This window comes from Echeneis naucrates, chromosome 13, assembly GCF_900963305.1.
Source record: "Echeneis naucrates chromosome 13, fEcheNa1.1, whole genome shotgun sequence".
Lineage (NCBI taxonomy): Eukaryota > Metazoa > Chordata > Actinopteri > Carangiformes > Echeneidae > Echeneis > Echeneis naucrates.
In genome coordinates, this window is record NC_042523.1 from 11,039,503 (window position 1) to 11,065,785 (window position 26,283).

At 40.9% G+C, this 26,283-nt stretch overlaps 3 protein-coding genes and 2 non-coding genes across 5 annotated transcripts; 4 read left to right on the top strand and 1 right to left on the bottom strand.

The window, feature by feature from the left end:
• Positions 1-2,148: 2,148 nt before the first annotated feature.
• On the top strand, positions 2,149-2,220 carry trnap-cgg (transfer RNA proline (anticodon CGG)). Its single transcript has one exon. It is a non-coding gene; the product is annotated as a tRNA-Pro (tRNA).
• Positions 2,221-2,423: 203 nt separating this feature from the next.
• Positions 2,424-2,495, bottom strand: trnap-agg (transfer RNA proline (anticodon AGG)). Its single transcript has one exon. It is a non-coding gene; the product is annotated as a tRNA-Pro (tRNA).
• Positions 2,496-2,644: 149 nt separating this feature from the next.
• On the top strand, positions 2,645-7,225 carry thap12b (THAP domain containing 12b). The gene is made up of 5 exons (XM_029517651.1): positions 2,645-3,513; positions 3,767-3,887; positions 4,000-4,107; positions 4,201-4,237; positions 4,355-7,225. The coding sequence occupies exons 1-5, from the start codon at positions 3,425-3,427 to the stop codon at positions 6,268-6,270; spliced, it is 2,271 nt and encodes a 756-aa protein (XP_029373511.1). The 5' UTR covers positions 2,645-3,424; the 3' UTR covers positions 6,271-7,225.
• A 454-nt stretch (positions 7,226-7,679) lies between these two features.
• Positions 7,680-14,719, top strand: map6b (microtubule-associated protein 6b). The gene is made up of 3 exons (XM_029518038.1): positions 7,680-8,544; positions 9,680-9,893; positions 12,986-14,719. The coding sequence occupies exons 1-3, from the start codon at positions 7,844-7,846 to the stop codon at positions 13,190-13,192; spliced, it is 1,122 nt and encodes a 373-aa protein (XP_029373898.1). The 5' UTR covers positions 7,680-7,843; the 3' UTR covers positions 13,193-14,719.
• Positions 14,720-17,178: 2,459 nt separating this feature from the next.
• Positions 17,179-21,624, top strand: LOC115053150 (histone H4 transcription factor). The gene is made up of 10 exons (XM_029517715.1): positions 17,179-17,242; positions 17,582-17,772; positions 18,393-18,619; positions 18,707-18,818; positions 18,917-19,069; positions 19,166-19,240; positions 19,369-19,489; positions 19,842-19,980; positions 20,134-20,258; positions 20,756-21,624. The coding sequence occupies exons 2-10, from the start codon at positions 17,622-17,624 to the stop codon at positions 21,186-21,188; spliced, it is 1,536 nt and encodes a 511-aa protein (XP_029373575.1). The 5' UTR covers positions 17,179-17,242; positions 17,582-17,621; the 3' UTR covers positions 21,189-21,624.
• The last annotated feature ends 4,659 nt before the right edge of the window (positions 21,625-26,283 follow it).

Here is a 26,283-nt window from a genome sequence, read left to right on the forward strand (position 1 = left end):
TCTCTCCATCCAAAACATGGAAACTGAAGAAAAAAATGAGTTAAGTGACTGCCTTTTTTCTCCTCAAATTATGCTGTGAATTTTACAAGAATTTATTTTCCCTTTGGATATGTTTTTATACCAAAGCAGTTGTTTTATAGCATATAGGTGTCTGTAACCAATAATGTAGCAGTTCACCACTTTGACGCAAAGTTTATCAAGATCTTATTTTAACGTCAATACAAACAGCTGCAATATTTTACTTTAGCAAAACTGGAGACCGTTGTTGAGACCGTTGGCTATTGTGTATTCTGGCCAGATTTGTTTGCAACGTTTTACCAAAACTGTTTCCATATTAATTGGTAGATTATTTTGGGAGTCTTTTAAAACTTTGGTATGTTAGAGAATTTGGTAGTTACTCTGCAGGCTCCGGAGTAGCAAGATAGAAGCTGATGGTTTAAAAAAAAAAAAAAAGAAAAAAAAAAAGAAAAGAAAAAAAAATGAGACTAATGCGTTCTATTTCTGTGTCGTCGTTTTTCTTTTGCCCCATCATACTATTTCAAAGGGTTTTGCTGCCTTTCATACATCATTTGGTCAACTTGGCTAGTTTCTGCCATGAAGCAAGATATAATGTCATTGTCTTGGCAGGGTAAGGATAATTGTGGCAAATCAGTTTGTGTTGAACGGTATTGTTCTGATTTGGTAGGGCAGAACCCCATGATTGTTGTCCTATTCAAAGGGAAAGGGTGTCCATCAGCCCACAATCACATGCTTTGCCTAGGCAGACATGCATGTCCTCAAAACATTAGTCGATTACCAGATTTTATTTTATCTTTTTTTTATATCAGGGAGTTTGAAGTGCTTTCTTTCTTCTGTTGCTCATTTTACCAGCTTTGAAATTTGACAGAAATACCTGCCCACAGCCACCTTTTAAATTAAGGGCAGGCCACAAGTGATGCTGTTGTCATTTTAAAGGAGAAACCATCATAAGAAATCATGCTTGGTATTTCCACAAACACAAATGTAAAGCTACCTATATTGAGATTGGGGTTTTATCTGGATGTCAAGGTTAATTGCAAATTTGCAATCATTTTTCATACCCCGCAGAATTTGAGACATTTAGAAATTGCCAGTGGTTTTATTGCTGGCACTCATACTGGTACTAAACATTCCAAAAATAAAGACTGAAAAAGAAAAAAAATTGACTGCAGTGACTCGTAAGTGTGCGCCTATTTCAGATCATGCTGATTGACCTCTTATTTAGAGCAGTTGTCATGAAATGCAGCCCCTTTTTAATAGTTGAAATAGAATTTATGTATATATTTATATTTTTTTAATAAAGGAAGTATAGAACTCACTACCTTGCTCCTGCTGGTATGTTGATTATGTTTGTCAATTTGGTGACCATTCAGTGGGCAGGAACTCCTGTTTTCTTAGTGGCAAAACCTTGCCTTTTGGCAAAGGTACTTGACTACATCAGGACAACACTATGAGGTAGGGTTTGAATCAAACAGGGAAAGCTAGATCTTCAAACCTTAATAATTTTCACAGGGTATATTGTAAGTGCATGTACATCACAAACCTTACTTTTTGGTTGTATGAGAAGCACATGGTTGGAAAAAAAAAAAAAAAAAAGGTTCCATCTTTCATAAGCCTGTTCAGTTTGTGGGTTATACACAAACGCGTATACTTGTTGACATATCTGAACACCCAACTGAAGTTGAAATCCTCTTATTTAATTTGGATTTATCCTTTTCATTTTTGGTTCCACATTTTTCACTTTTTTTGTACATGCAACATGCACTATAGAATTGAACAGCATGGGGGAAAGGATAAGTCCATGTATCCACAGATTGTAAGATCTAGTCAAGACTTTGCTGTGTTTATGACAATGCCCTTTGTATTATATTAAGACAGTCTTATGTATGATATATAAAAAGAAGTTAATTGAATTTCTCTGTGTGTCTTTATTGTTCTCTCGCACCTCCAACTGCACGAGCTCGACTGTTCATTCCCAGTGACAATATATCGCAATTCACAGAAATACACGACCACAGTGATTTTTGCGTTCGTTGATAAACGTGTGTGGATAGTCCGCAGTAAACAAAAGGAACGCAGAGCTGCGGAGATTTGATTTATAAAAGGAGAGGAGGACTGTTTAGCTGCCCCGGCTCGTTGGTCTAGGGGTATGATTCTCGCTTCGGGTGCGAGAGGTCCCGGGTTCAAATCCCGGACGAGCCCGCTCTCCTTTTTGTTCAACGTACAAAGACTAATGATTCACACGGCAGCACCAGCAGTGTGTGTTACCGTGAAAACACGATGAAGCCCGCCGTCTTCATGTAATCCTGCTTCGGACCTCAGGTTTTAGGAGAGGGTCATGTTTGAACCATTTACCCGTCAGCCACCGCGAGGAAACGATACCTGGTACTGCCAGCGAAAAAGAAGGGCTCGTCCGGGATTTGAACCCGGGACCTCTCGCACCCTAAGCGAGAATCATACCCCTAGACCAACGAGCCAGGCGGTGATGGTGGGCGCACACGAACTTTTCTAAATGTTCAGGCCAGTTCTTGTTCTCCGCTGTCTGGATTTCATGAGATGAACACGGGTGTGTACTACAGGAGAAGGCCAACGACTGTTATGTTGTTATTAAGGAGAAACGGACCGTCAACCATCAACAAACCCGAGTTAAAACAGCAAGCCGGACTTTTATCCTCATTCACACCAAATTAGATAAAGAAAAAGCAAACAAGAGCCCGGGATTGGGTCTGGATGTGGCTGGAAGGTTTCGCCTGCAAGCCGCGATTAGGAACCTAATTTCAGCGAGAGGACGTGATGGGAACACATGTGAAGCAGCTAGTCGTAGCAAACCATTGTGTCTGTTTTGCCTAGTGTCATTATTTCCATTTTATTCAATTTTTGCTTTAAATTCATCCAGACCAAAGCTGAAAACAAAGACGGGGAACAGCACATCACCGAGCTCTGCCATCGCAGCGACGACAGTCGGCGGCAGCCCTGCCCTGCCGGCTCCCCTCTGTGCTACCATTACGCAACAACAGGGGCAGCAGTGTGCCCAGAAGAGCCGCCGCACACCCTAATAAGAGTGACGAAGAAGAAACACGGCTGCGTGCGTTTTCATTGGTCGATGAAAAAGACAAAACGACCAATGCCACCGCGTCTTTTTTGAGTGTGTCCAATCGGATGACTTGTAGGCGGGTCCACGTCCCGATTAACGCTCTCATCCAGATTTAACCATTTTGTTTGTGTTTATCGAGTCCGCGGAGGATTGCGTTTTATTTGTTTGTGTAGAGGCCACTTTGTCACCTTCAGTGTCAGAAGTTTTCCGTTTGAGTTAGAAACAACAACACGAGTCCTTAAACGAAGGCACAAAAGCCAGCAGATGATAATACTCAACTAAGTTGGCTAAGCTAACGACCTAGCCTGAAACATGCCGAATTTTTGCGCGGCCCCAAACTGTACACGGAAGAGCACTCAGTCAGATTTAGCTTTTTTTCGGTTTCCACGGGACCCAGAGAGGTAGGACTAAATACTATCACCCTAGTTGACTGACATGATACTGTTAAGTTGATGCTAAAATGAGAAAAAATATTTTTTTCTGTGTTAGTAAATAAAGTGCAGTGACATTTTTTTTGGTGAGCACATCAGCAGCTACAGTAAACTGCTGATGGGCTGTAACGTGATTTTTACCTTCCCATACTCAAGAGAAGCAATTTCATAGCTGTGTCTGTTTTCAAATACCACGCAAAACTGTGCTGTTTTTTCTTAACAGATGCCGAATCTGGGTAGAGAACTGCCGCAGAGCAGATTTAGAGGCAAAAACATCCGACCAGTTGAATAAGCACTATAGATTATGTGCCAAGCACTTTGACCCAGCTATGGTGTGCAAAACTGTGAGTTTCTGATGTGATCCTACCCACCCAGTCTTCACAGATGCATTTTCCCACAAATACATAATGTGAGTTTTCTCTGTGTGTGTTTGTTTGTTTGTTTTTTTTTTTGTAGAGTCCCTACAGGACAGTACTGAAGGATACAGCCATTCCAACCATATTTGACCTGACAAGCCATCTAAAAAATCCTCATACCAGGCATCGCAAGCGGATAAAAGAACTTGTAAGAAAAACATTTGGCACTTAACGTTGTTTGAATGTTTCTCCTAATCTTATTAGTTTGACCATCTTTTTTTTTTTTTTTTTATAATTTCAGACTGAAGAAGATATAAGAAAAATTAAAGAGAGGAGATGTGAGTACATTTGGGTTATATTGATAGTTGGGAATGCCAAATAATTGCAAGTTAATTTTATGCCATTTCCATGAACTGAAAATGATCACTGTTGCTCTGATGTCTGTCTCTACCCAGTGGCATCATCCATTGAACAACTTGCTTCCAAAAAAGAGTCCACTGTTGAGGATGACACAGGCACCAATGAGGACGAGCCTCAGCTTTCCACAGAGGAAAAAGAGTTTCGTGAATACCTGAGATCTTTGTTTGAGGTTGTGGTCCTGTTAGGAAAACAGAGTATACCATTAATGGCCACTAAAGCATGTGAAGCAGAACACAAGTCCAACAACTTCCAGGCCATTCTAGATTACCGCATAAATGCTGGAGATGAGGCTTTGAAGAAGCGGTTTGAGTTGACAGCTGTGAACACAGAATACCTCTCTCCAACCCAGCAGAGTCAGCTGCTGGACATCTGTGAGAACACAGTGAGAGAGGAGATGCTAATGGAGGTGAGAGAGAGTCGCTTCTTCTCCCTTGTGACAGGTGAGCTTGTTGAATTTTCCAATGAGAAACATTTGCCACTGTTTTTACGCTTTGTGAATCAGCAGAATGTCCTTCGTGAGGATTTTTTGGACTTTGTTGCGTTTGATGGTGATGAGTCAGCGCTGGTAGAAAGGCTTGAGGCCCAGCTGACTGATCGTTGGGGTCTTAGTATGGAGGACTGCCGGGGTCAGGCCCACAAGGCCACTGGGACTTCTACCACCAAGATGAAAGCTGTGGCTGTATTACTGATGGAGAAGTATCCCCTGGCACTGCACATGCCTTGCTCACATATGTCCCTAAACATCCACTTAGCCAACAGTCTGCCTTTTCCCAATGTGCAAGTTGTCATGGAGACTCTCAGGAGGATTGGAGCTTTCTTTAGAACCCCACTCAGTCAGGATGAGCTAGAGAAAGCCATCTCCTGTCACTACCAGAAAAACGAAGAGAAAGTAACTGCACTAAAACAAGCTTGTGTCTCAGGATGGATAGAGCAGCACAATGTCTTCGATGTGCTGCTGGATTTGTTGCCAGCCCTGCTGCTCTGCTTGGACAGCATTTTAGACAACTGTGATGGAACGTTTGCTGATACAGTCACGGCAGATGCGTATTCAATCACAGAAACTCTGGCTGAATTTGAAATCATTGTCACCATTGTCATCTTAAAAAATGTTCTCACGTTCACCAGAGCCTTTGGGAGGAATCTCCAAGGGGAAACACTTGATGTGTTTTTTGCAGCCAACAGTCTAACTGCAGTCTTGCACTCGCTGAATGAGGTCAATGATAACATTGATGTGTACCATGAATTCTGGTATGAGGAGGCTGTGAGTGTGGCCACTGTAATGCAGATTCCTGAGACAGTCCCGAGGCTGTTCCTGCGGAAACAGCGTGCAGCTGATGTGGGTGAAATCCAAGCAGAGTCATATTTTAAGGAGTATGTCACGGTCCCTGTTATCCGTGGCATCATGCAGGAAGTGGAGGACATGTTCTCAGACAAAAACCTCAAAGCTCTGAAGTGTCTCTCACTGGTCCCAGCTGTCATGGGCCAAATGAAGTTCAACACCACTGAAGAGAACTATGCAGAAGTTTACCGCAACGACCTCCCCAACCCAGACACGCTTCCCGCAGAGCTTCACTGCTGGAGAATCAAATGGAAGCACAGGGGCAAAGAGGTTCGACTGCCCACCACCATCCACGAAACCTTGCAACTTCCAGATGTCAAGTTCTTTCCCAATGTCAACTCCTTCCTCAAGGTGCTTTCCACGTTACCTGTACTGAAACTGGAAGACAACAAAGATGATACAGCCAGTGAGCGGCTGCAGGCTTATCTTGCCAGCATGCCTGCTAAGCAGTGGAACAAAAGTCTTGCAATTCTCAACATCAACACTCATGTCAAACATGACTTGGATGTCATGGTAGACAAATACTGCAGACTCTACCTTGAGGATGACACTGAAGCTGAAGCCGAGGCCCCAGCAGAGGAGGCGGCTGACGAAGATGTTACAACAAAATGATTTGACAGACTGAGATGGAAGCAGATGCTATGGGCCAATCGTGGATGAAACAGGTGCTGTCAGCCATGAATACATCCTCCTTTCATTGCCCATGTGTTTTGCTGCATCTCCAGCTAGATATTTGTATGAATGATTTATATGCAGATATAAGGAGGAAATTGATACCACTCATATTTGGTCCTTCAGGGTTCCTAGAAAAATATAAATGACCCTTGTTCTTCTTGATTGTGGCAGGCAGAAAAAAATGAAACACAGATATTTGGTGCCTTTTGGAGACTCAGTAAAAATTGCAACACAACTAAACAACCATAAATATGTCACTGTCAAAGATGTGGTCTTTAAAATTCTGTTTATTATACTGTTTTTAATGTTAAATTATCCTCCTCTGTAGTGATATTGTAGGACAGGAAAGTATATTGTAGTTTGTCTTTTACACATTTAATTGTGTTGACAGGTCTTCTGTGCTAAAAATCAACTCTTCTCTATTGTGTGCTTTTAATTCAAACCACATGAAGAACTTGTGTTGCCCTGTTGATAAACAGTTTTTTTCATTCCACTGACTGTGTGGCAGGAGGAGCACAAGAGGGTGCTGTCACCAATAGCCTAGAATCATTTCCATTGGGAAGCCGTCTTATTTGATGGACTAAAAGCTTACATTGTCTGTCTGGCACATTCTGCATTGTTTTAAAGGCCAGTGCGTCAGGAGCTCACGTCTGTTGAGGAAACACCCTGACTGAAACAGCGGCCCATGAGAAAAATGGCATTCCGAGTTGTAATGAAGTCACATCTTTTGCAGAAAAAACTCTGGATGCAGCAGTAATGAAATTGTATGTTATTGCTGTTAATGGTAAAACTGGTTTTGTGTTCTCCCCAATATCATTTCATGTCAACTTTTACACAAATAGTATGGTTTCAGCACAGTTTAATAAAACCCTTTAATAATAATAAAAAATGAAATTAAGGTATTGTCAGCTTTTTGGATTCAAATTTTTCAATTGCATGCAGACTATAAGTCAATTCATTTTCCCTTCTTCATCTGTTATGAAAACAAAGTCTGATGAAATATCTGAGGATGCATTTTGATGTGCAGACAAGTGACATTGCACTATCAGCCATTTCCTCCAAACGGAACAACGGGCCTCGGTGACATCCACAGTTTGTGACATGGCAGCTCAGGGGTTAACCGCCCCCAACCCATCTCTGCCGGTCCAGACTGTGACGAGCTCAGGTGATAGTTCACCGTGCAAACTCACAGTGCAGAGCCCCGGCAAGTGCATCTCTGAGGATCACACTCATGTGGGTGGGGTCGCTTTGATGCGCAACCAGACAGCAATGAACGCTCCACACCAACAGCCAAAGTCCATTTAGACCCGAGTGAGACCGGGCAGCCTGCAGGAGGACAGCAGGGAGGGGGCGCGTGGGCTGCTGCCTTTGGTGCCAAACAAAGCTCGCTGAGATCCACACAGCGAGGGATCGGCCACTTCCAAGTCTTCGCATCGTGAGTAGGAGGTTTATTACAGAGAGGTTTTCTGCGCAGCGTTTCCAGTCCGCCTCCTAGTATCTGTCTATCATCATGGCGTGGCCGTGCATCACGCGTGCTTGCTGCATCAACCGCTTCTGGACCGAGCTGGACAAAGCGGACATCGCCGTGCCTTTGGTTTTCACCAAGTACTCGGACGTGGCTGACGTGCAGCATCTTCCCCATCACCCTCAGCCCAAACAGAGGGCCGCGGCCATTGCCATAGAAACCCAGCCGCATCCCGGCGAGCCGGAGGCTGCGAAGGCACCGCCCGCCGCGGCTGCCGCAGCGGGCAAAGATGGCTCTACTGCGTCCGTTATGCGCCAAGACTTCAAGGCGTGGAGAGTGCGCCCCGAGCCCAGTTGCAAACCCAGAAACGAGTACCAACCCTCGGTGGCCCCGTTCAACACCGAGACTCAGTATCAGAAGGATTACAAACCCTGGCCTATACCGAAGAAACACGACCACCCCTGGATCCCCAAGCCCAGCCCCACCGCCGGAGCCACCGCCGGAGCCTCCGAGGCCGAGAGCGGAGTGGAAAAGAGCGAGATCGAGGAGAAGATGCAAGAGAAGGAGGTCAAGGAGGCCACGAAGAGAGCCACGAAGAGGGAAAAGTCCGCGGAGAGAAAAACCGGCGAGAAGACAGAGGGACAGATGCCCGCAGATGTGAGCGCCGAGCAGAGCAAAGGCAGAGCAGCTGCAGACGCCCTCAACAGACAGATCAAGGAGGTGATGTCCACCTCCAGCAGCTACAGGTAAGAGATTTAACAACACAATAAACTGAAGGAAGCCTGAATGCACTGCTGCTCAGAAATCTAGGACTTCGTGGTGTCCTCCAGTGATTTCCGATGCAAAGTGATATTGCCACAGATAAACGTTTCAGTATTGATTTCTTTTTCTTGCTTTGTCCTCCATGACAGTACTACTGTACCAAATCAATGCACTGGCCCATGCATGAGCAAAGCCTGTAAAAGGGCCTGAATGTTGTCATGTGCCTTAACGTGCTTTAAACTAATTACTTCAGCTAAACTTTTAAAGAATTGTGTAGACCTTATTTTAACCTGCTTTCAAACTCAATATGATTATATGAAATGTCACATTGGTAAATGGTGAGTGAAAGGAAACTGTTGACTTCAGAAAATTATGATAAATAGAGGAAGATTAATGGCTCCTTCAGTGTATTCAGAAATAAATCCTTTAGACTGTTTACATCTAAAAAAACAAACGGTCTTTATCATCCATAGGCTGGAGCCACTGATTAATGGTGGTTGTTCATAGTTTGAACTTTTTACAGATTATACCAAACCAGTTCCTGTTTTGTATCTGAGCAACAATCATAATGAGTCATTAACCATATTAAAGTCCTTCATTATGCAATTTAGTCTTGCCATGTTTCTAAGCAGACAACAGTGCGTGGGCAGTTTTTCATTTATCATGAACACAGACCGATGGGTCCATAATAATCCATATTGGGATGAGCACAACCTTTTTAAATTTTCTAAGTTGTCAGCATGACTGGATACCATACTTGGCTAGTCATTACGTTTAATGTGTAATATACCATTAGCCTGATAGTCTAGACTAAGGCAGCATCACAACATGCAGTCTTCAATTTCCACAATTTCAAATTATTAGTTGAGGAATGAATTTGCACTCATTAAACCCAAAAACTTAAAAAATGCTACTTTGTTTTGTTTTTTTGATACTTAATAATAGCAAACATTTTCTGGTTTGATTGATTTTTTATTTTTATTTTAATTTTTTTGTATAATTCTTTGGACTTTCATCAGTTATATTATTTTAATTAATTTACAAGTTGTCAGATGAAATGAATGCAAGAATACGTTGCAGCCCTTTTGCGTTTACGTTTCCCTGTTCATTTACCCTTAGAACTGAGTTCAAGGCATATAAGGATGTTAAACCAGTGAAGCCCATCAAAGCTCCATCTCAGTATAAACCCCCTGCAGAGGAGACCAGCCTGGAAACCAGCTACAGTGCCACATTCAAGGGGGAGCAGGTGAAGCCTAAATCCACTGACAACAAGCTGCTGGAGCGCAGGAGGATACGCAGCCTCTACAGTGAGCCTGGCAAAGAGCCTGCCAAGGTGAGACCCTGTCCCGGCACACCTCCTGTGGTGTTCCTGCAGGTCTGTGAAATTACAAACATCAGCACTGCTTTAATCCAGGTTTTTATTTTGTGATTTACCCACTGCGCTCCTGCAGACATTTTAGTTTCTTATGAACACCATCAAAGCCATGGCCCCGCCTGATGGCAGGTGATTGGTGCTAAGACTTATATACTAACTAAAACAGCCTCGTATCTCAACGACACAATACTGAAAAATAACATGGCAATCTGTTCATACAAATTCTGAATGTTGAATGCATCCATTTTAATCTTAAAGTATCGTGTTTGGATTATACACTCATGGGACTTCACCCCATATGAAAGTAAATCTCTATTGAAATGCAGTCTTGGAAAAGTTTATTTTATGGGTCTGTTATTTCCTAGTAATTTTTTGACAGAAGAGCCACATTGTTTGGTTCAAAATACAGTGAAAATAGAGACAAAGTTGTGATGCTGTTATTTTGGTTTCTTTCATTACTTGTGCTCGTGATTATTGACTTTCAGATGGATTTCCATGGAAGAAGATGGTCCATTCAAACCAGAGTAAATATTTATTATTAATGAGCTTATTGAACGCAGCTCATACGTTATCATCTAAAAAAATACGTCAAGGTTGTGCTAGAAATAACTGGAAATGCACCAACTGATCATTTCTATTTTATGCATGGTTAAAACCAAATCATAGGATGCTTTCGGCTGAAAATAAAGATAGATGCATTTTCCACGACGTCACCCACATCATGGTGCAGTTGAGGGCTCTGCTGTTGCCATCTTGGCTTGCGCAGGATGGATGAACAGCTGGGGCATGTGGAGCCGAGGATTTTGCGCACACTGGGTTGTAGCAAGCGTACGCCCACTAGCCTGTCACTCAAAGTGACCACACCCTCAACTGTGCAAAATGTAAGCATTAAAATGGGTGGTTTCTATTAAGATTGTGCAGTTGATGTGACAGAGGAAATTACCTGGGCTGGGCTTCATTTACAGCCATAGAGATTGTTGCTTGGTGTTTTCCAGGAAACGTGTCAGGAGATAATTTGGCATTGAATTGGAATTCACAGACCCATAAAATAAAACATTACCCATATTCTTGGGTGTTTGAGTGTATGTTCTCCATGGTTGAGACAGAATTTGGTTCTTTCTTTTTTCTTTCTTTTTTTTAATGTGTCAGTAGTAGTGTGTTCATATGGCCACTCCCTCTCTCATTCTTGTAGGACTTCTCAGAGACTGAGAGCAGCTCTGTTCTAAACCTGCTGTAGTCAGGTGTGTTCTTTGTTTCTTCTAGAAGGCATGGAGGTTGACCTCAAATTGGTCAGACGCAAACGTGCATACTGCACACCCACACAAGTACACACAAATACACACAAAGTATGCACCTTGGCCAGTATAAGCCTCAGTCACATCTGTCACCCAGCTGTCAGATGCAATCCTCCCAGAGTTATTAGCCACATGGTCACTGATCGCCACCTCTCCCACACCACCCACTGACCTCTGTTGAGCTTTGTAGTTTAAGCAATTGAATAAAGGTTTGGTTGGATAAACATATAAACATATGACAGAAGAATCAAAGCAAAATAGGATTTATTACCACAGTGAAGGCCAACAAAGCAACAAACCTTTTTTCGTTCAAGTAGCATACGTTTATCTGATAGGGCTCTATTTTGGTGACAGTTTATGGTGCAAATTACATTGGAAAAACTTCTGTTTACAAGTTTTCCCATGCAATATTTGACTGCTAAGAGTTGGGGGAGATGCACAGTGTGTGAGCAGTAGGGTATGTGCTGGTGGCAGTGCCAATGGTATATTTTTGCTAACAGATGCTGATGATGTCCCCTTGGCTTTTAATCTCTGTTGCAGTGTTCAGTTTAGTATGACTAAGCTGTCATTCTAACACAGCATCGAGAATGTGTGAGGAAAATGAGAAAATGTGTTCAGATATTTTCTTTACATAGTTTTGAGCACCATGGTGTAGGGCGCACAGCCTACCACCACACCCAGGTGTTAACTTCACTGTCTGTGGCAACAGAAATTAAGAGAAAAGTGTTTATCTGCTTTGCACCACCAGTCACAGAAATGGAGCCCTTCTTTTTTTTGACAGAAAATGCCTTTTACACACATTAGCCATCTCTTACAAATGATATATTTTAAATATTTATTTATGCAGCAAAAGTTGAGCATGTATGCAACTTATTTGCTGTTCATTGACACAAATGGACCATGTGGAGGATCCAGATGTTTGTACAGTTGTGCAGACAGTAGCAGAAAGGCCATAAGAGGCACGTTGGCATCTACATGTTCCTGGCTGCTTTGGGGATTTGAACCAGCAGTTACAAGACTGCTTGTCAAGCCCCAAGGTTTTGCACCAATATTAATGGCTGGATGTAACCAAAATATTTCATACTTTTAAGTGTAAGACTAACATCAGATTCTAACATATAAACCATGTACTTTGTATGTTATACTTTCCTTAAAAGTTCATTTCAAAAGAAAATTGCATGAACCACTGTTCTATAAAAGGAAAAGCACAAATACACCTTTTATGCATTATTTTTTCCTTTTCCCTCCATTATACTAACCACATAATGCAAATATCACCTGTACCATATGGTGTCATTTGCCTGTCATTACTTTAAGGAATACTTAACAGGGTTGGGTTTTTTTTTTTTTTTTCAAGGTACGTGCCGCATGTTAAATTTGACTTTGACATCATGTAGAGCCTCTATAAGATGAATAAACATTTAAAGGAATATTTTGAAATGAAAGGATTATTTGCTTTCTTGCCAAGACGAAGATGATAACATGATAATACACTGATAGCTGTTGTTGAATATGAATCCACGGCTGGAGCTGAGGAAAAAGGAGGAATTGTTTAACTTAGTCAGAACTCAGGTAGTTGTTTCTCCATGTTTCCATGTTAAGCTCATATATTCAACTTCTGGTTTTAGTGACAAAACACGCAGACCTGAGTATGATATCAATCTTCTCTTCATGGTCTCAGCAAGAAAGCAAACGAGTGTTTTTGTATTCTGTTTTTGAAGTAGAATCTGATCTCAGTATTTTCTTTTCTTTTAGGTGGACAAGCCCATGTCCCGCACCAAACCAAAAAAGACACCAACAACAACAGGAAAGATGGTGAAAAAATCTAAAGAGAAGCAGATTGCTAGTTCCCAGTCAGCCAAGAAGAAACCCTCTTTGAGCGCCGCTGAACCCAAACCTGATGGAGCTGTCACAAAGAAGAGCAAAGAGATCAGCAACAGACTGGCTGAGGCAAAGCAGTAAAAGTTACATCTCCACATTTTTATGTGTCATCAAATCTTACATGAATTGGGCAAATCTCTTCCCTTTGGTTTATTTCCTCACCTGTTGTTTTTGCTGTACTGTCACATATTGTTCACCTTTGAATGGGCACCGATGTTGCGCTTTTAGACTAATGCAAATAACTTTCACTGTAGACTGTGTGTAGACTGTGCGTTTGTGTGTTTGTATGCGTGCGTGTGTGTGTGTGCGCGTGCATGCGAGCGAGTGTGAGTGTGTGCGTGTACGTGCGTGCGTGCGCGTGTGTTCGTGAGTGTGCAAAAATATGTGATTGCTTGTATTTTGGTGCACAGAATTGCTTTATATTAATTGAGCACATAATTTGCACATTCTTTCTATGAATTGTGTTTGACATCAGACTCTAAAGAAGAGCCATCTGTACACATGTTACATGTGTATGAAAGGGCATTTTTACCTTTGTCTGAGTGGATGAGAAATCAAACCTATATTAAAATGATTGTAGAAATTGTCAAGGGGATGCTTTTTCTCAGAGACTGTATCACATAAGAGATTATGTTGAAATGCAAAATCAGTTTTACAGTTGCGTTCCTAGTTACAGTGCCTCCGCTGTATGGTCCTGGTATTCATTTCATTGTTCTGGATGATATCTGGTTTCATCAGTTTGGTTGCTAAGAAACCAAATGATCTGTAATATAATTGCTAAAGCTTGCATGCAAAACCCAATTTTTGGTTGGCTAGTAATATTTTAGCAGACTATACTGTATGTATCACAGTCACATTTTAGCTTGTAAATTGAGCCATTAAAGATAAATGTATAGGGACAAGACCTTTTCAAATGTAATGCATGTGTAGTAATAGATTGATCACACCTAAAGATGCATACAGTAAATAAAATCATAGTTTAGTGGCTATTAAAGCTATAAGATAAACCACCACCAGCAATATGGTTTCACCCACAAACATATTTCTTGCAGTTTAAATTGAGATCCTCTCCTTTAATTTAATAGGAGTAATGCAGTTTTTACAGTGACTCAGCATTTCGTGGCATTGCGCTCCATTCTCTTCTCTGAGCTGTGTAATTGTGCTAAATACGAAAAACAAAGCGATGCACATCATCCTGAAAAATCTGATGTACTTAGTCAACACTAACTCAGAATGATCTGATCTCTCCAGGTGATGAAGAACAAGGAATGGTCCAGGACTTGAAGTTCAGCTGTTAAAAATGCTGCTGTCTAAAATGTGCAAAACCACATCACACCTTTCCCTCTCTCTGGTTGTAAACACAGCAGGTCGTCTGCCAGCCAAGATGGCTGCAGTGTGCAAGGGCCCAGTGGAGCACTAACCACCATGAGTCTGCTTCCAGTTGTAGTGTGTGTATGTGTGTGCAAGTGTGTGTGTGCGTGTGTGTGTGTGTGTGTGACTATTTTGTGTATGACCTCCACAGCCTGCTGCCTGCTAGCATCATGTCTGACCCAACACAAGAAGTGCTGCTATGTGCTCCAACACCCTGGTGCTATATCTCTCATCTTATATGCTGTTTGGTCTGGACTGCGTGTGGTGACTTACCAGAGTGACATGATATGTCAGTGTCATACCGCTGCAGACATGTTGTGATATCGTGCTTGTATTCTCAGCTTGCTCTGAATGAACTCTGATTAAAATGATGATACAGAATCTTGTGTTGGGTCTTTTTACATCCTCATGCTGCTAAAGCCTCTGAATGTTTCAGCAATGATGATTTAAGTAATATCAATCTTAAAAACTGTTCCATATCTAGTTTTATATATTTTTTCTAAATAATATAAAAACAATAGCACAATGATATTGCATGAACTGATGGTTGACTGTATTGTAGAAAATCCTAAATTATCCTCAATGATTCACAAATAGACGTTACACCTTTGCATTTGTGACAACCAAAGTTTTAGTTTAATACCACAGTATAAACTGATACTACATGTGCTGGTAAGCAATTAACTAATATGCTAAATCATCCTCATGTTGATTGTATTATCCATTGTTCAAAAAAGAAGAAAACTTGACTGAGGTTAATAGTCTACTTTAATGTTAATGTAATTTGGATTAAATTAGAGTAATTAAAAGAAACGAGGTCTGACTTATAGTCGGAATACAATCTGCAAACTGATTTTGTAGGTCAGGGTTTTCCTCTAAGAATTTTCAACATGAGTCAGCACATCATGTGATTTTTTTTTTTTTTTTTCGTAGAGGCGTCCTGTTTTGCCCTGCAGTTTTTGTAATCTTAGTCTTGACATACAATCAATGCTTGGCTTTCTCTATTTTTTATAATTCAAAGATAATTTAATCATTTCAAAATGTCCTCATTAAACAGTAGATTAATATGAAGTCAAACAAATTGCCAGTGACATTATCCATTTGATTCAGTAGCTGTCTTCAGGCTCATCGTGGTCATTTTTCTGTGAATCAGTCATCCTAAAATGAAACTGTATGAATAATTCAGTTGTTATGGCTCCTTATGTTTGTAGAGCAACATGAAATATTGAGTGAGAGATCAGGGATGGCACTGGAACTGTCTAAACTCAGCCCCCTCTCTGAAAGACCTGTTTGGTTAGTTTCTGCCTCCCTTGCTTGTTATGTTGCGTTAAAAGGGTAGAAATTAGATTTTGTTTGACTGTGTATGATTGTAGTGATATGACTTCAGTCTTCATTTCTGTCATGTGGAAGCTCTGTCAGTAGCTGTCACGTAGCTGCTACAGCCACTTACATGTTTATATGAAAACGGGACTCATTAAATATTCATGCAGACTAAATGTTCAGCCAGTTGAGAAAGTGCATTATATGCGTTTTGAATCTACACTAGGCACAAGTCTGAAAGAAATTAAGCCCACAACAATTGTTTTGGTATCAAAGGCATTGTTATCATCAGTGTATAACGTTGTCTTTATTTGTGTTCTATAAATTTCACATTAGGCCACAAGGGACTTCTTGAAATTGTTATGTTTTCTTCGACATTCAGATGTGGCATAGGTGCTGATGTCCAGCAAATTATGACCTCTAGTGGATAGGATCTTTTGCACAATCTCACGTTACAAAAGTGAGGTGACCTTGCTGTTTTCATGAGAGTCTGAGGAGAACACTGGATGGGACATTTAGTTTTTCCAAACATTAATAAAATCCAAACTCTAGATGTCATGGACATCTATTATCTCTTTTTACAAGCAGTTATTTACCCATGACCCCTCATATTTTTGGAAGGAGCCAACTGTGAGACTGAGAATTATTTTATTAATACATAGCTCCATATAAAGTAAATAAAACTGCCCACAACATAAACACATTAACACTAACAGTTACTACAAATATTCTGATAATCCGATTTTATTTGTTTTGGGGTTGGGAAGCTATTTTCCAGCGACTTCCCTTGCTTTTTGTACTTTAAGTGCATTTAAGTGTGGATACATTTATACTCTTACTTGGATAAAATTTTAAAGATGAAGTTTTAAAGAATGAAATTCTGACGAGCAGGTACACAGGTAGAGGATTATATGAATGTGTCTATGCCTCACTTTTCACTAGTGAAATACAGGTGCACAGGGACTGTGAACTGCATGCAGGCTGCATGTCTTTGTGTAGTAGTTTTTGATCTGTTCATGGTCTGGTGTGACCATGAGGTTGGCAAATATGTGAATGTATTCACCTTATGTTTGTTAAATGAAAGGGTTTTAGATATTGACCTGGTCAAATGAAGCTGTCGGAATGAAAATGTTCATTTGTTTGATTTCATTAAATCAGTGGTTGTGTTGGATACCGGTTGTGCTGATTTTTTATTTCATTGAACAATAACATTTTATCTTAACTTCTATTTTCTCTGTTTTCTTGGCTCAAACTGACCCCAGGCCTGATCCGCAGCAGGGGGCGCTTTGCTCTTCTTCTGTCCTACCGGCGCTTTTTCAAAAAAACCAAAGAAGAAGAAAGCACGTCCGCCGACGCAGAGCGGAAATAAACAAACCGAGACAAGCTGGAGGGAGAGTGCGCCCTGAGCCGGAGCTGCTGCTGACACACAACTACACACTCGTAAGAAAGTGGGACACAACTCTGTGACTCACAAATGTCTGTCACTTCAGGGTGGTTTTAAAATTATTCCGCACATGTAAAAATGCTAAAGCGATAATAAGCTGGGAAGAAAAGGTCCAAAAACAGCCTGCGACGCTGCGAGCGGTAGCTGTTAGCTTAAAAATAGTTTTTATATAAACACGACATGTTAAACTCGAGCCAGCTACTAGCTTCTTAGCCAGCCACTTATTGATATTGTCTGTAATTGTTTTGTAGGCAACGAAACCTTTCCTGACTTTGGCTGAGCGTCCTCTGCGACTCCCCTGTTTACTCCTCTGTCTCTGTGTTTTTCTGGGACAGGATCGGCTGTCTGAGCACTCAGAGGACATCAGCTGTCATCATGATGGCAACCAAGAGACTGGACAACTTTGAGGTGGCCTGTGAGTGGGCTTCGTGCAGCTTCAAGGGCCACACCATGGAGGAGCTGAGTGACCACATGTCAGCGCATTTGAAGGACTACCTGGGAGACAAAGATGCTCTGGAGGAGCTGGGTAAGAGATAATAATACACGAAGCAGCATCTGTTTAGATGCATTCATGCACGTCTGTTTGCCACTTATGGTTAAAGAGTCTTTGTGGAGTTGAAGTCATTGCCCCTCCCAGAGATGGCAGCAGCACAGGACTTGTGAAAAGAGGAAACTTAACTGTAATGCCAAAGGCTACTTACATTTCCTGTCAAAGTCGCACTTACATTCTGATTAGTGGACATGTAGCATTGTTTTCTTTTATATTGCGCCCATATGCAACCTTTTTGACATCGTTCTTCCCGTAGCTGCGCTCCCTCTTTGCACCTGTGACACCAACTGCAAGTTTTACATTTAGTTCACATCCTTTGGCAGCATGAAGTCTCACAACTACTTGTCTTTTTGTGGTGTAATGTAATGTATTCCACACATTCTGAATGACAATGACTTGTTGGGTTAGATGCTATTGCATTCTCTGGTGTGCTACAAACACAAGAGTCTTGTCTGTACAAGTTTACCAAACATACTGATATTATATTGGTTTGCACAGATGGTCAGATTTTTGGTTATCTTCCAACCTCTGCTCAGCCTGTGTGCATTCAATCTCTTTTCCCCTGAAGTAATTAGTCCTTCCTTCTCTTTATTTAGATGAGTATGCTTGTCTCTGGAATGGATGTGAATTTCTGTCAATGGGTAGTCCCACAGAGCTGGAGGTCCATGCTTACTTCCATAACTACCACGGTAAGCTCAAGTTTGTCGGGTCACAGTTGCTCAAGTCCCGTCCCGACCTGCCCAGCTGCAACCAAGGTTTACACAGCAACAACCTGGTTCCTGAGGGATCGGATGGATATGTTTGCCAGTGGGAGCACTGTGATGTAGGTATTTCTGTTTAAACGTATTCATTGGTCATCAAATTACTGATTGCAATATCATTGCAGAATCTAACATTTTCCTCAACACAGAGTACATTTAACAACCCTGAGTGGTTCTACCGACATGTGGACAATCACGTTGAGAGCGCTGAGCCACAGGCCTTCTCACAACAACAGCAGGCTCTCTTCTGCCATTGGGCCGGTATGACTGAGTAAAACCAGGTTTAAGAGAGGTTGCTGGTATGTCTTAATTTATCTACCCTTCCACCGTGTGATAAAAGTTTCGTGTCTCTGTGACAGGCTGTGATGCTTTCTTCAAGATCAGGTATCGTCTGAGAGAACACTTGCGGAGCCACACTCAGGAGAGACTAGTAGCTTGTCCTACATGTGGTAGCATGTTCTCCAGCAACACAAAGTTATTTGACCACCTCCACAGGCAGGCCGAGCCAGTTGGTGAGGGAGACACTTCACATTGTCAAACTTTTCCCAGGATGCTGTCCAAAATGTGGGCAAAATTATTGATTATTGCACATGTACCTATTTAAACAGAGTCCCTGGTGTGTGAACATTGCAGGAAAGCTTTTTCTAGCGAGAGACTTTTGAGGGATCATGTTCGACAGCATGGTAATTGGAGTTTAAGACTGAATTATAGTTGTAGTCATTGGATGTTTGACTGCTCAGATTAAATCAAACATGACATTGAAAGTCAGTCGCTAATCAGTGTTACTTCTGTTCTTCTCTTTTACCCATAGTGAATCAGGTGAAATGTCCCTTCTGTGACATGACCTGCACCACTTTAGCAGCTCTGAAGATCCACATCCGGTTCCGCCACTGTGACGAGCGGCCGTTCCCATGTGATTTCTGTGACAAAAGGTCGAGCTTCAAAACTGATGATGAGACATACAGTTGGAAACAACCACATGAAATTGCTATCAAAAATAGTGGAATCAACTTTCAACTGTTGTGGTTCAACTGTCTGAAAGCTGCTGTATCATAAAAGTCATGATTCAATGGGCTTATATCATTCAGTGTATTTAAATATGTCAATTTTATTGATCTAGCAAATAATCAGATTTGCAGAAACGCCATGACATTTTTTTCATGTTACAAAAAAATGCAAAACAAAAAGAAACAGCATCGACCCATCCGGGCTATTAACACGTTACAATGAGAATGCAACACATTATTCTGATTTATTACATTTTTTTATTGACTTATTTTACAGATTTAAGAACCAACGTGATCTACAAAAGCACACAGAGGTTCACAATGAAGGCACTGTGTATCACTGCACTGTGGAGGGTTGTGATTATTCTTGTCACACATTCCAAACCATGAGCCACCACTTCAAGAGAGTGCATGAGGTTGGTCAGCACCATCATTAAGCACTCAGTGTGGTGCATTATTCTATCCATATATCTGGTCCCATTCATCCTAAAAATAAAACTATTTTTCATTTCTTTGTTTCATTAATCAGTAGTTAAGGTAATGTTCTGTTTTTTTTTTTCTGCCATCAGGTTGGAGGAATGTCCAAATATAAATGCCATATTTGTGATAAGGTCTTCTCTTGGTGTTACACTCTCACACTTCACCTTCGCAAAAAGCACGAGCTCAAATGGCCTTCTGGGCATTCACGCTTCAGGTAGGCTATAGCAGCTACAGAGCACACAGCATCAGAGCAGATCAGAACCTGAAGATAATTAGACTCACTCCAAAATGTGGCTGGTCCTCCAGACCAAATCTATGAGAGAACAACAAAAGCAGCAGTTTGATGTATTATAAACAAATTTGATTTGACTTTCCAAGTAGCTGTGGTGGATAGTAGTAATAATAATAATAAATAATGGTGATGTACTAAAAATTCAGATAAAGTTCTACAGAATACACCTGATACCATGTTAGGCTCAGATCATTTAGCATCTACACAAATATTAGACATACTGTCACAGTACAATGAGCTTACTGACCCTGAGAAGGTTTACAAACTGGTCAAGTCAGCCCCACCACAGTTTTTTAAAAATCTCAGTGAAGACCACGTTAATCTGAATCGGGAATTAAAATTTGTTAGTCATATGTGCACATGAGCAGATTTTTATTTTTGTACCTGATATAAATGTTGGCTATCTGTTTTCTGCTTAGATACAGAAAAGATGTTGACGGCTTCCTAAAAGTAAACATGGTGCGATTTGAGACTGTTGAAGTGACCAAGGAGATCATGAAGAACATGGCCAAGAAACCACAGAGCCTTCGCAAAAGTCCTCGGACCGGCAGCCGAAATAAAAGGACTACAGTTGCCCCAGAGAGTGGGCGAAGCTCCCCAGCAGGATCGTCGTCTCCTTCGTCCAGCTCCTCCTCCTCATACTCTTCAGAGTTCTCTGGAGGGGAGGATGTTTCCTCGCAGCCTAGCCCCAGAGGCAGTGACTCTCCTGTCTACTGTGTGATGAGTACCATCCCACATATTGAGGACGAGCCTGGAGGATTATCTCAGGAGGACTGTGATGGTAGTGGGACATCTGGAGCTGTTCAGGCCTTGACAGAAGTTGCGAGAGGCCTCGGCATGGACGTGGTTTGATTACAATTTTTTTTTTTTTATATCTGTTTTGTTGGTATATTTGCCCATGAAAGTATCAGTGGAGACCATACAGGATCCATTTCCTTAGCCAGTTTCCTCATGCTCCCCATTGTTTGTAATGATGACGTATTGAGTTGATTATCTCTACACTGGTTCAAAGCAGCACTCAGTAACTCGAATGTTCTGGCTTAGCTTTGTGATGTCCTGTGATTGAGCTCAGCTGTTAAACATGCGCATGTTGACGCATCTTATGTCACGTGAGTTAACGGCATTTCAGAGCTAGTTCTATGAATGACATATTTATTTACACACCAATATCCATTTCCTGTCAGATTTACATAGTGTTGCTCAACGGAAGATTTTTTTTTATCGTATCCCTAGAATGTTCCTTAAATTTTTATTACTGCATATTTTAAATACATTTTTATAAAAAAACAAAAAAAAAAACAAAAACATTAACTTTTCCTGTATTTTTTCCTCCTGTAATCTGTGTTAATTGTTCTGAAGGTGTTCCAAGCTTTAATGGCAAGTTACCAATCCATGTCCCCCTGAATTTATGTAGGACTGTCCTTGACAAGAATGTACACAAGCATCTCAAAATATTTAATCAATCAAACAATTCATCATTACAGTGTAAAAGTAAACATAGTTACCATTCAAGACATCTTAATAAACCACCAGGGTATTAGTGAACAGCAATCATAGAGAGCGGAGCGCTCTCCTACAAGCAAATGAAGAAATCAGTCATTTCGACTTAAGTGCTCAATAGTTTAACAAAAGCTTGTGTATTATATGCCAAGTGAAGCAGACCATGTTGCTCTTCAGTGTTTGAAAGCCGTGCTTTTTCAGTCATTACTCAAATGACAACTACAGCACCACACTGGTTCCGATGAACGAAATGAAGGAATGACTTTTCCTGAACGAGATTAAAATACCCGAGTCAGTAAAAAGATCCAAACTTGCCATCACTACTTGATAATGCTTCCAGCTTCAATTAAAAGCTTATCACTTTTTAATATCTAGGACACTTCAGAAAGCCACTGAAATAAAGCACAGGCAAGAATCATCAGTAAACCTAACCTCATACAGTGAATGAATGATTGTTGCTGTTATATGAAAAAGCTGCTCTCCATTGTCAGACTGACTAGGATGTTGCTAGAAAGCCCAGTGAGGGAGTGGCTGACTTCAGCGTTGGAGTTGGTAGTTTTCACAACATGCATGAATAAACTTTCTCCCACTAAGGTAAGCATTCTCCTGCCTCATCAGCAGGGGGAAATAAAGGGGTGGCATAAAGAAATCACCAAAAGGTTCCTTTTGCCTTGGCCCTACAACAGGTGTCCTGATGCCTTTCCAGGTATTGGGCGAGCAGTCATTTTGTCTGGAGTGGAGATCATTTCCTCTGTGTATGATCCACATTGGATCCCACGGAGCAGTTGGAGAGGGATATATTTCAGGCCCAGCATAAGAGATGTGTCTCCCAGCAGCAGTGGTAAGATTATATCTACTGCTGCTAGGATACAAGACTGACAAATGACTAATGTTTTTATGTGGCACTGGTATGGTACAGGAAGCTGGACATGTAGGTGCTGTACTGAACGGAGGTGGATCAGGAAGCTGGTTGTCTGCTATCTCCTGCTTCATCCTCTTCACTTTAAAGAAGCTGTCGCACTCAAGCTGCCTCTTCCTGTCCAGTGAGCCGCTGTGTCTGCTGCCATGTTCAGGAGTCATTGCTCCATCCCAAGATTTGTTTTTGAGGTGCTGGGTATCAGTTTGGTCAACTGTGTGTTTCTCTCTGCAGTGCAGGTTCAGATGGTGCTCCAGTTCCTCGCTCTCGGTCGCACGGTCGTGGCAAGTCGCTGGTGAGGATGTCGGAAAGTCAGAGGTCGTCCCTGATTCACTCCCCTTACTGGTGTTTCTCCGTGCAGATTGCTCACACTCAGATTCTACAAAGTGAGAAGCAGATCAGCCTTCATAACTGGACACACCTCATCCTATTGACAAAGGTATTTCTTACACTGCTAGCTTTTAACTCACCTTGATTGGGATTCAAGCAGGAGTGCTTCTTTGACTGTTGCTGCTGACTTAAGTCTGGGAGACTGACAGGTGATGGATTCTCAGCAGTCAGTTCACTTATGCAACTGCTGGGTTTTTGCTGCATTATCTGTGAAATGGCGCATCAAGTACAGTTTGTAACCCACAAACTCATTTTGAAAACAGATCAAACCAAAACCAACTCCAAATGCCAAACGACCTGCACTAAAAGATACCGCACACACAGAAATTTACAATAATAATTATCTTATGTAGCTCCTTAAAACTGGGGTTATAAAAATTATCTGACAACTAAAAGACCTTCGACAAAAATATCTGACTGTAACTCATTACTTGGTTGTATTTATAAGGTACATAACTTAAAAAAACCAACAAAAATATATGAAAACAAGCATAATTTAAAGATATTTGTCATATAAATGGTCCTGTCTCCTCAGCTGACTTTAATTTCAGATACAAATGAAATGAATGGCTAAACACTTTCCCAGAGTGTTAATTCAATGTGCAAACTTTGATGCTAAATCATTACCTTAAGTTGTTTGTGGTAATAAATCTTCCATGCAATGCACACATGCAGTGCACCCCAAATCCCTCGTTTCTAGAAAATGAAACCTCCAATTAAAACAGAAGTCTCTACATTTTAATAGCTGTGTCGGGTTTTACTGCTGCATCTTGGACTCACTGCTCTGAAGGATGTCTGTGTCACTTTGGGAAGGCCAGTGACTGGGGCTAAAGAGTTTCTTGTTGTTCCTCCGGGAAGGTGCAAATATGACTAGACGGAAATAATATTCAGTTGTCAGTCAATACTGAGTAAATGTCAACACTGCGCTGTAGACACATGCCCCCTTACTTTACTGTTCTGAGCATCCATGACAGGTGGAGCGATAGCTGGGGTGGTGGAGGACTGGTGCAGGATGTCAGTGAAGGAATGATGTGCACGTTCATGTTGATGAAGCAGGCCATGGACGTACTGAGCCGCCTGCTGGAATATGAACAAGTGTGCTTTTAGTTGCTGTACGGTCCGTCTAGAGCGGGGGTTTTCACAGACTTGATATTATTGGATGGTGTATTGTCCCTCTTTTGTTCTTGCTCATATTTGTTTAGTTTTTGGCAATTCTTTTTTTTTTTTTTTTCACTTCTAAGCTGATTTATTGACATTTGTTCTCTATGGACATTGGAGATATCAAAATCCTTAAGTCATCCTGGATCTGAAATATATTTATCATCATCTCTATGTGTTTATATTTGACTATTTGAGTTATGACTCTGAGAAGGACTCCACAGACTGCAGCCAGAATCAGCAGGTTGGACTATTACTTACCTCCTGTCACTTTTAGAGCACCTTCAGCTATCCCTGAAATTACTTCTAAATGCGCTGCTCCAGAGGAAAATACATTTTGAAACACTTTCTGGCGAGAATTCAAATGCAAAAAAAAAAAAAAAAGACAGCATGAGGAGTCATACAATGTTTTCAGTGTGGTTGGACATACCTGACTGTGCAGTGTATGTTGCACTTGAATCTGCGGGTTAGCTCCTGCCATACAGTCACGGAGGCTGGCTGAGGGCCAAACACTTCACAGGCAGGAAAATGTAGCTCTGATTATTCAGAGGAAACTTATCAGATTAATCTTTATGTCGTCTTTCTCCAGATCAGGGGTCACCATTGCACCCAAAAAAACAACAAAAATTTGTGAACAATCACAGAATCGTCACAATTTATTTATTTATTTTTTAATATATATAAGAATACAGGCCTTTATTAAATATTTTTTCAAGCAATTTGTCTTGCAAATCAGATGCAATGACAGTATCTTGTTAGATTGCATTACAGGCAGTAATCCAATAAACACATGCAGTGTGCCAAACCATTGAATTAATTTAGGATCCATCTGTTCCAAGGACACATGATTAGTATTGCAGTTAGTGAATGGAGAGCACTGTAATTTGCACCATGATTAATTTAATTCTAAAGAGAGAGGAGAGTGCGCGGAATCACTCTTGTGATTTATCATGACTGTGTGTTTTATATCCTTCAAACAAGAAATGTTTGACTTTACAGCCAAAAACAACCCAAAATACACATTGTTGTATTGGAACGTATTTAAATGTAAAGTGTTGTATTTGCATATGGAGTATATAATAATAATGATCCAACCATCCTCCTCCTCTGCATTTGGAATGAAAGGATGTAGGATCTATTTTCTTTTTGTGTCAGTGCCCCTTTAACCCGTTGCCAAATGCCTGATTCCACCTTTCTCATAAAGACAAGATTAGCTGGAGCTTATAGAAGCTAGTCTTTAAAATTCGTCCATGTCAGCGTGCCTCTCTGTTGTATCTGTTAATCTAATAAAGGAGCTGTTTGTAAGCACAGAGTGGACGAGGCATCAGAAACAGCTCGCTGTGTTGTCTGAGGGCACGATGATGACTCGCTTCTAAAAGCAAACACCCTTCAGCAATTATTCATCAGTTACATTTATATTATTCTACAGTTTGTATGAGAAATATAACAGATGAGTCTTATGCCTTAATGCTGACTAAACCATTTAATTAGGATGTGTTTAAGCAAAAAAGCAATTAAGATTTAGTTTCTTAGATGTTAATATTTTCTGGTTTTCTTTATGAACTGAGTATTTTGATTATATCTGAAGACGTCAGCTTAGGCTCTGGAAATTTGCAATGGAATTTTATTTTTGATAATTTTTTACACTTTGTCACACTTACTATTGGAATTAATAAGAAATTGAGTTGATAAATTTGCACTTTGGACATGTCAGAGCAAAATTGGATGTTGTTTTCCTCACAGGACAGTAGAAATGAAATGTTTGCTCTTTGAGTTGGTACTCGACTGGGATGAGTAGGGATCCTTTCACAGAATTGTCTTGGAAGAATCAATCATATAACGGTGTAATTTCTACTATACTTGTTCACCGGCTGCAGTATTTCTACACTATAATAAAACAACATTCAGATATTTTCAAAATAATATTCTCACCTGCGTAACCAAGAGAAGTGAAATCTTGAGGGTTGTTATCCACGGAATAAG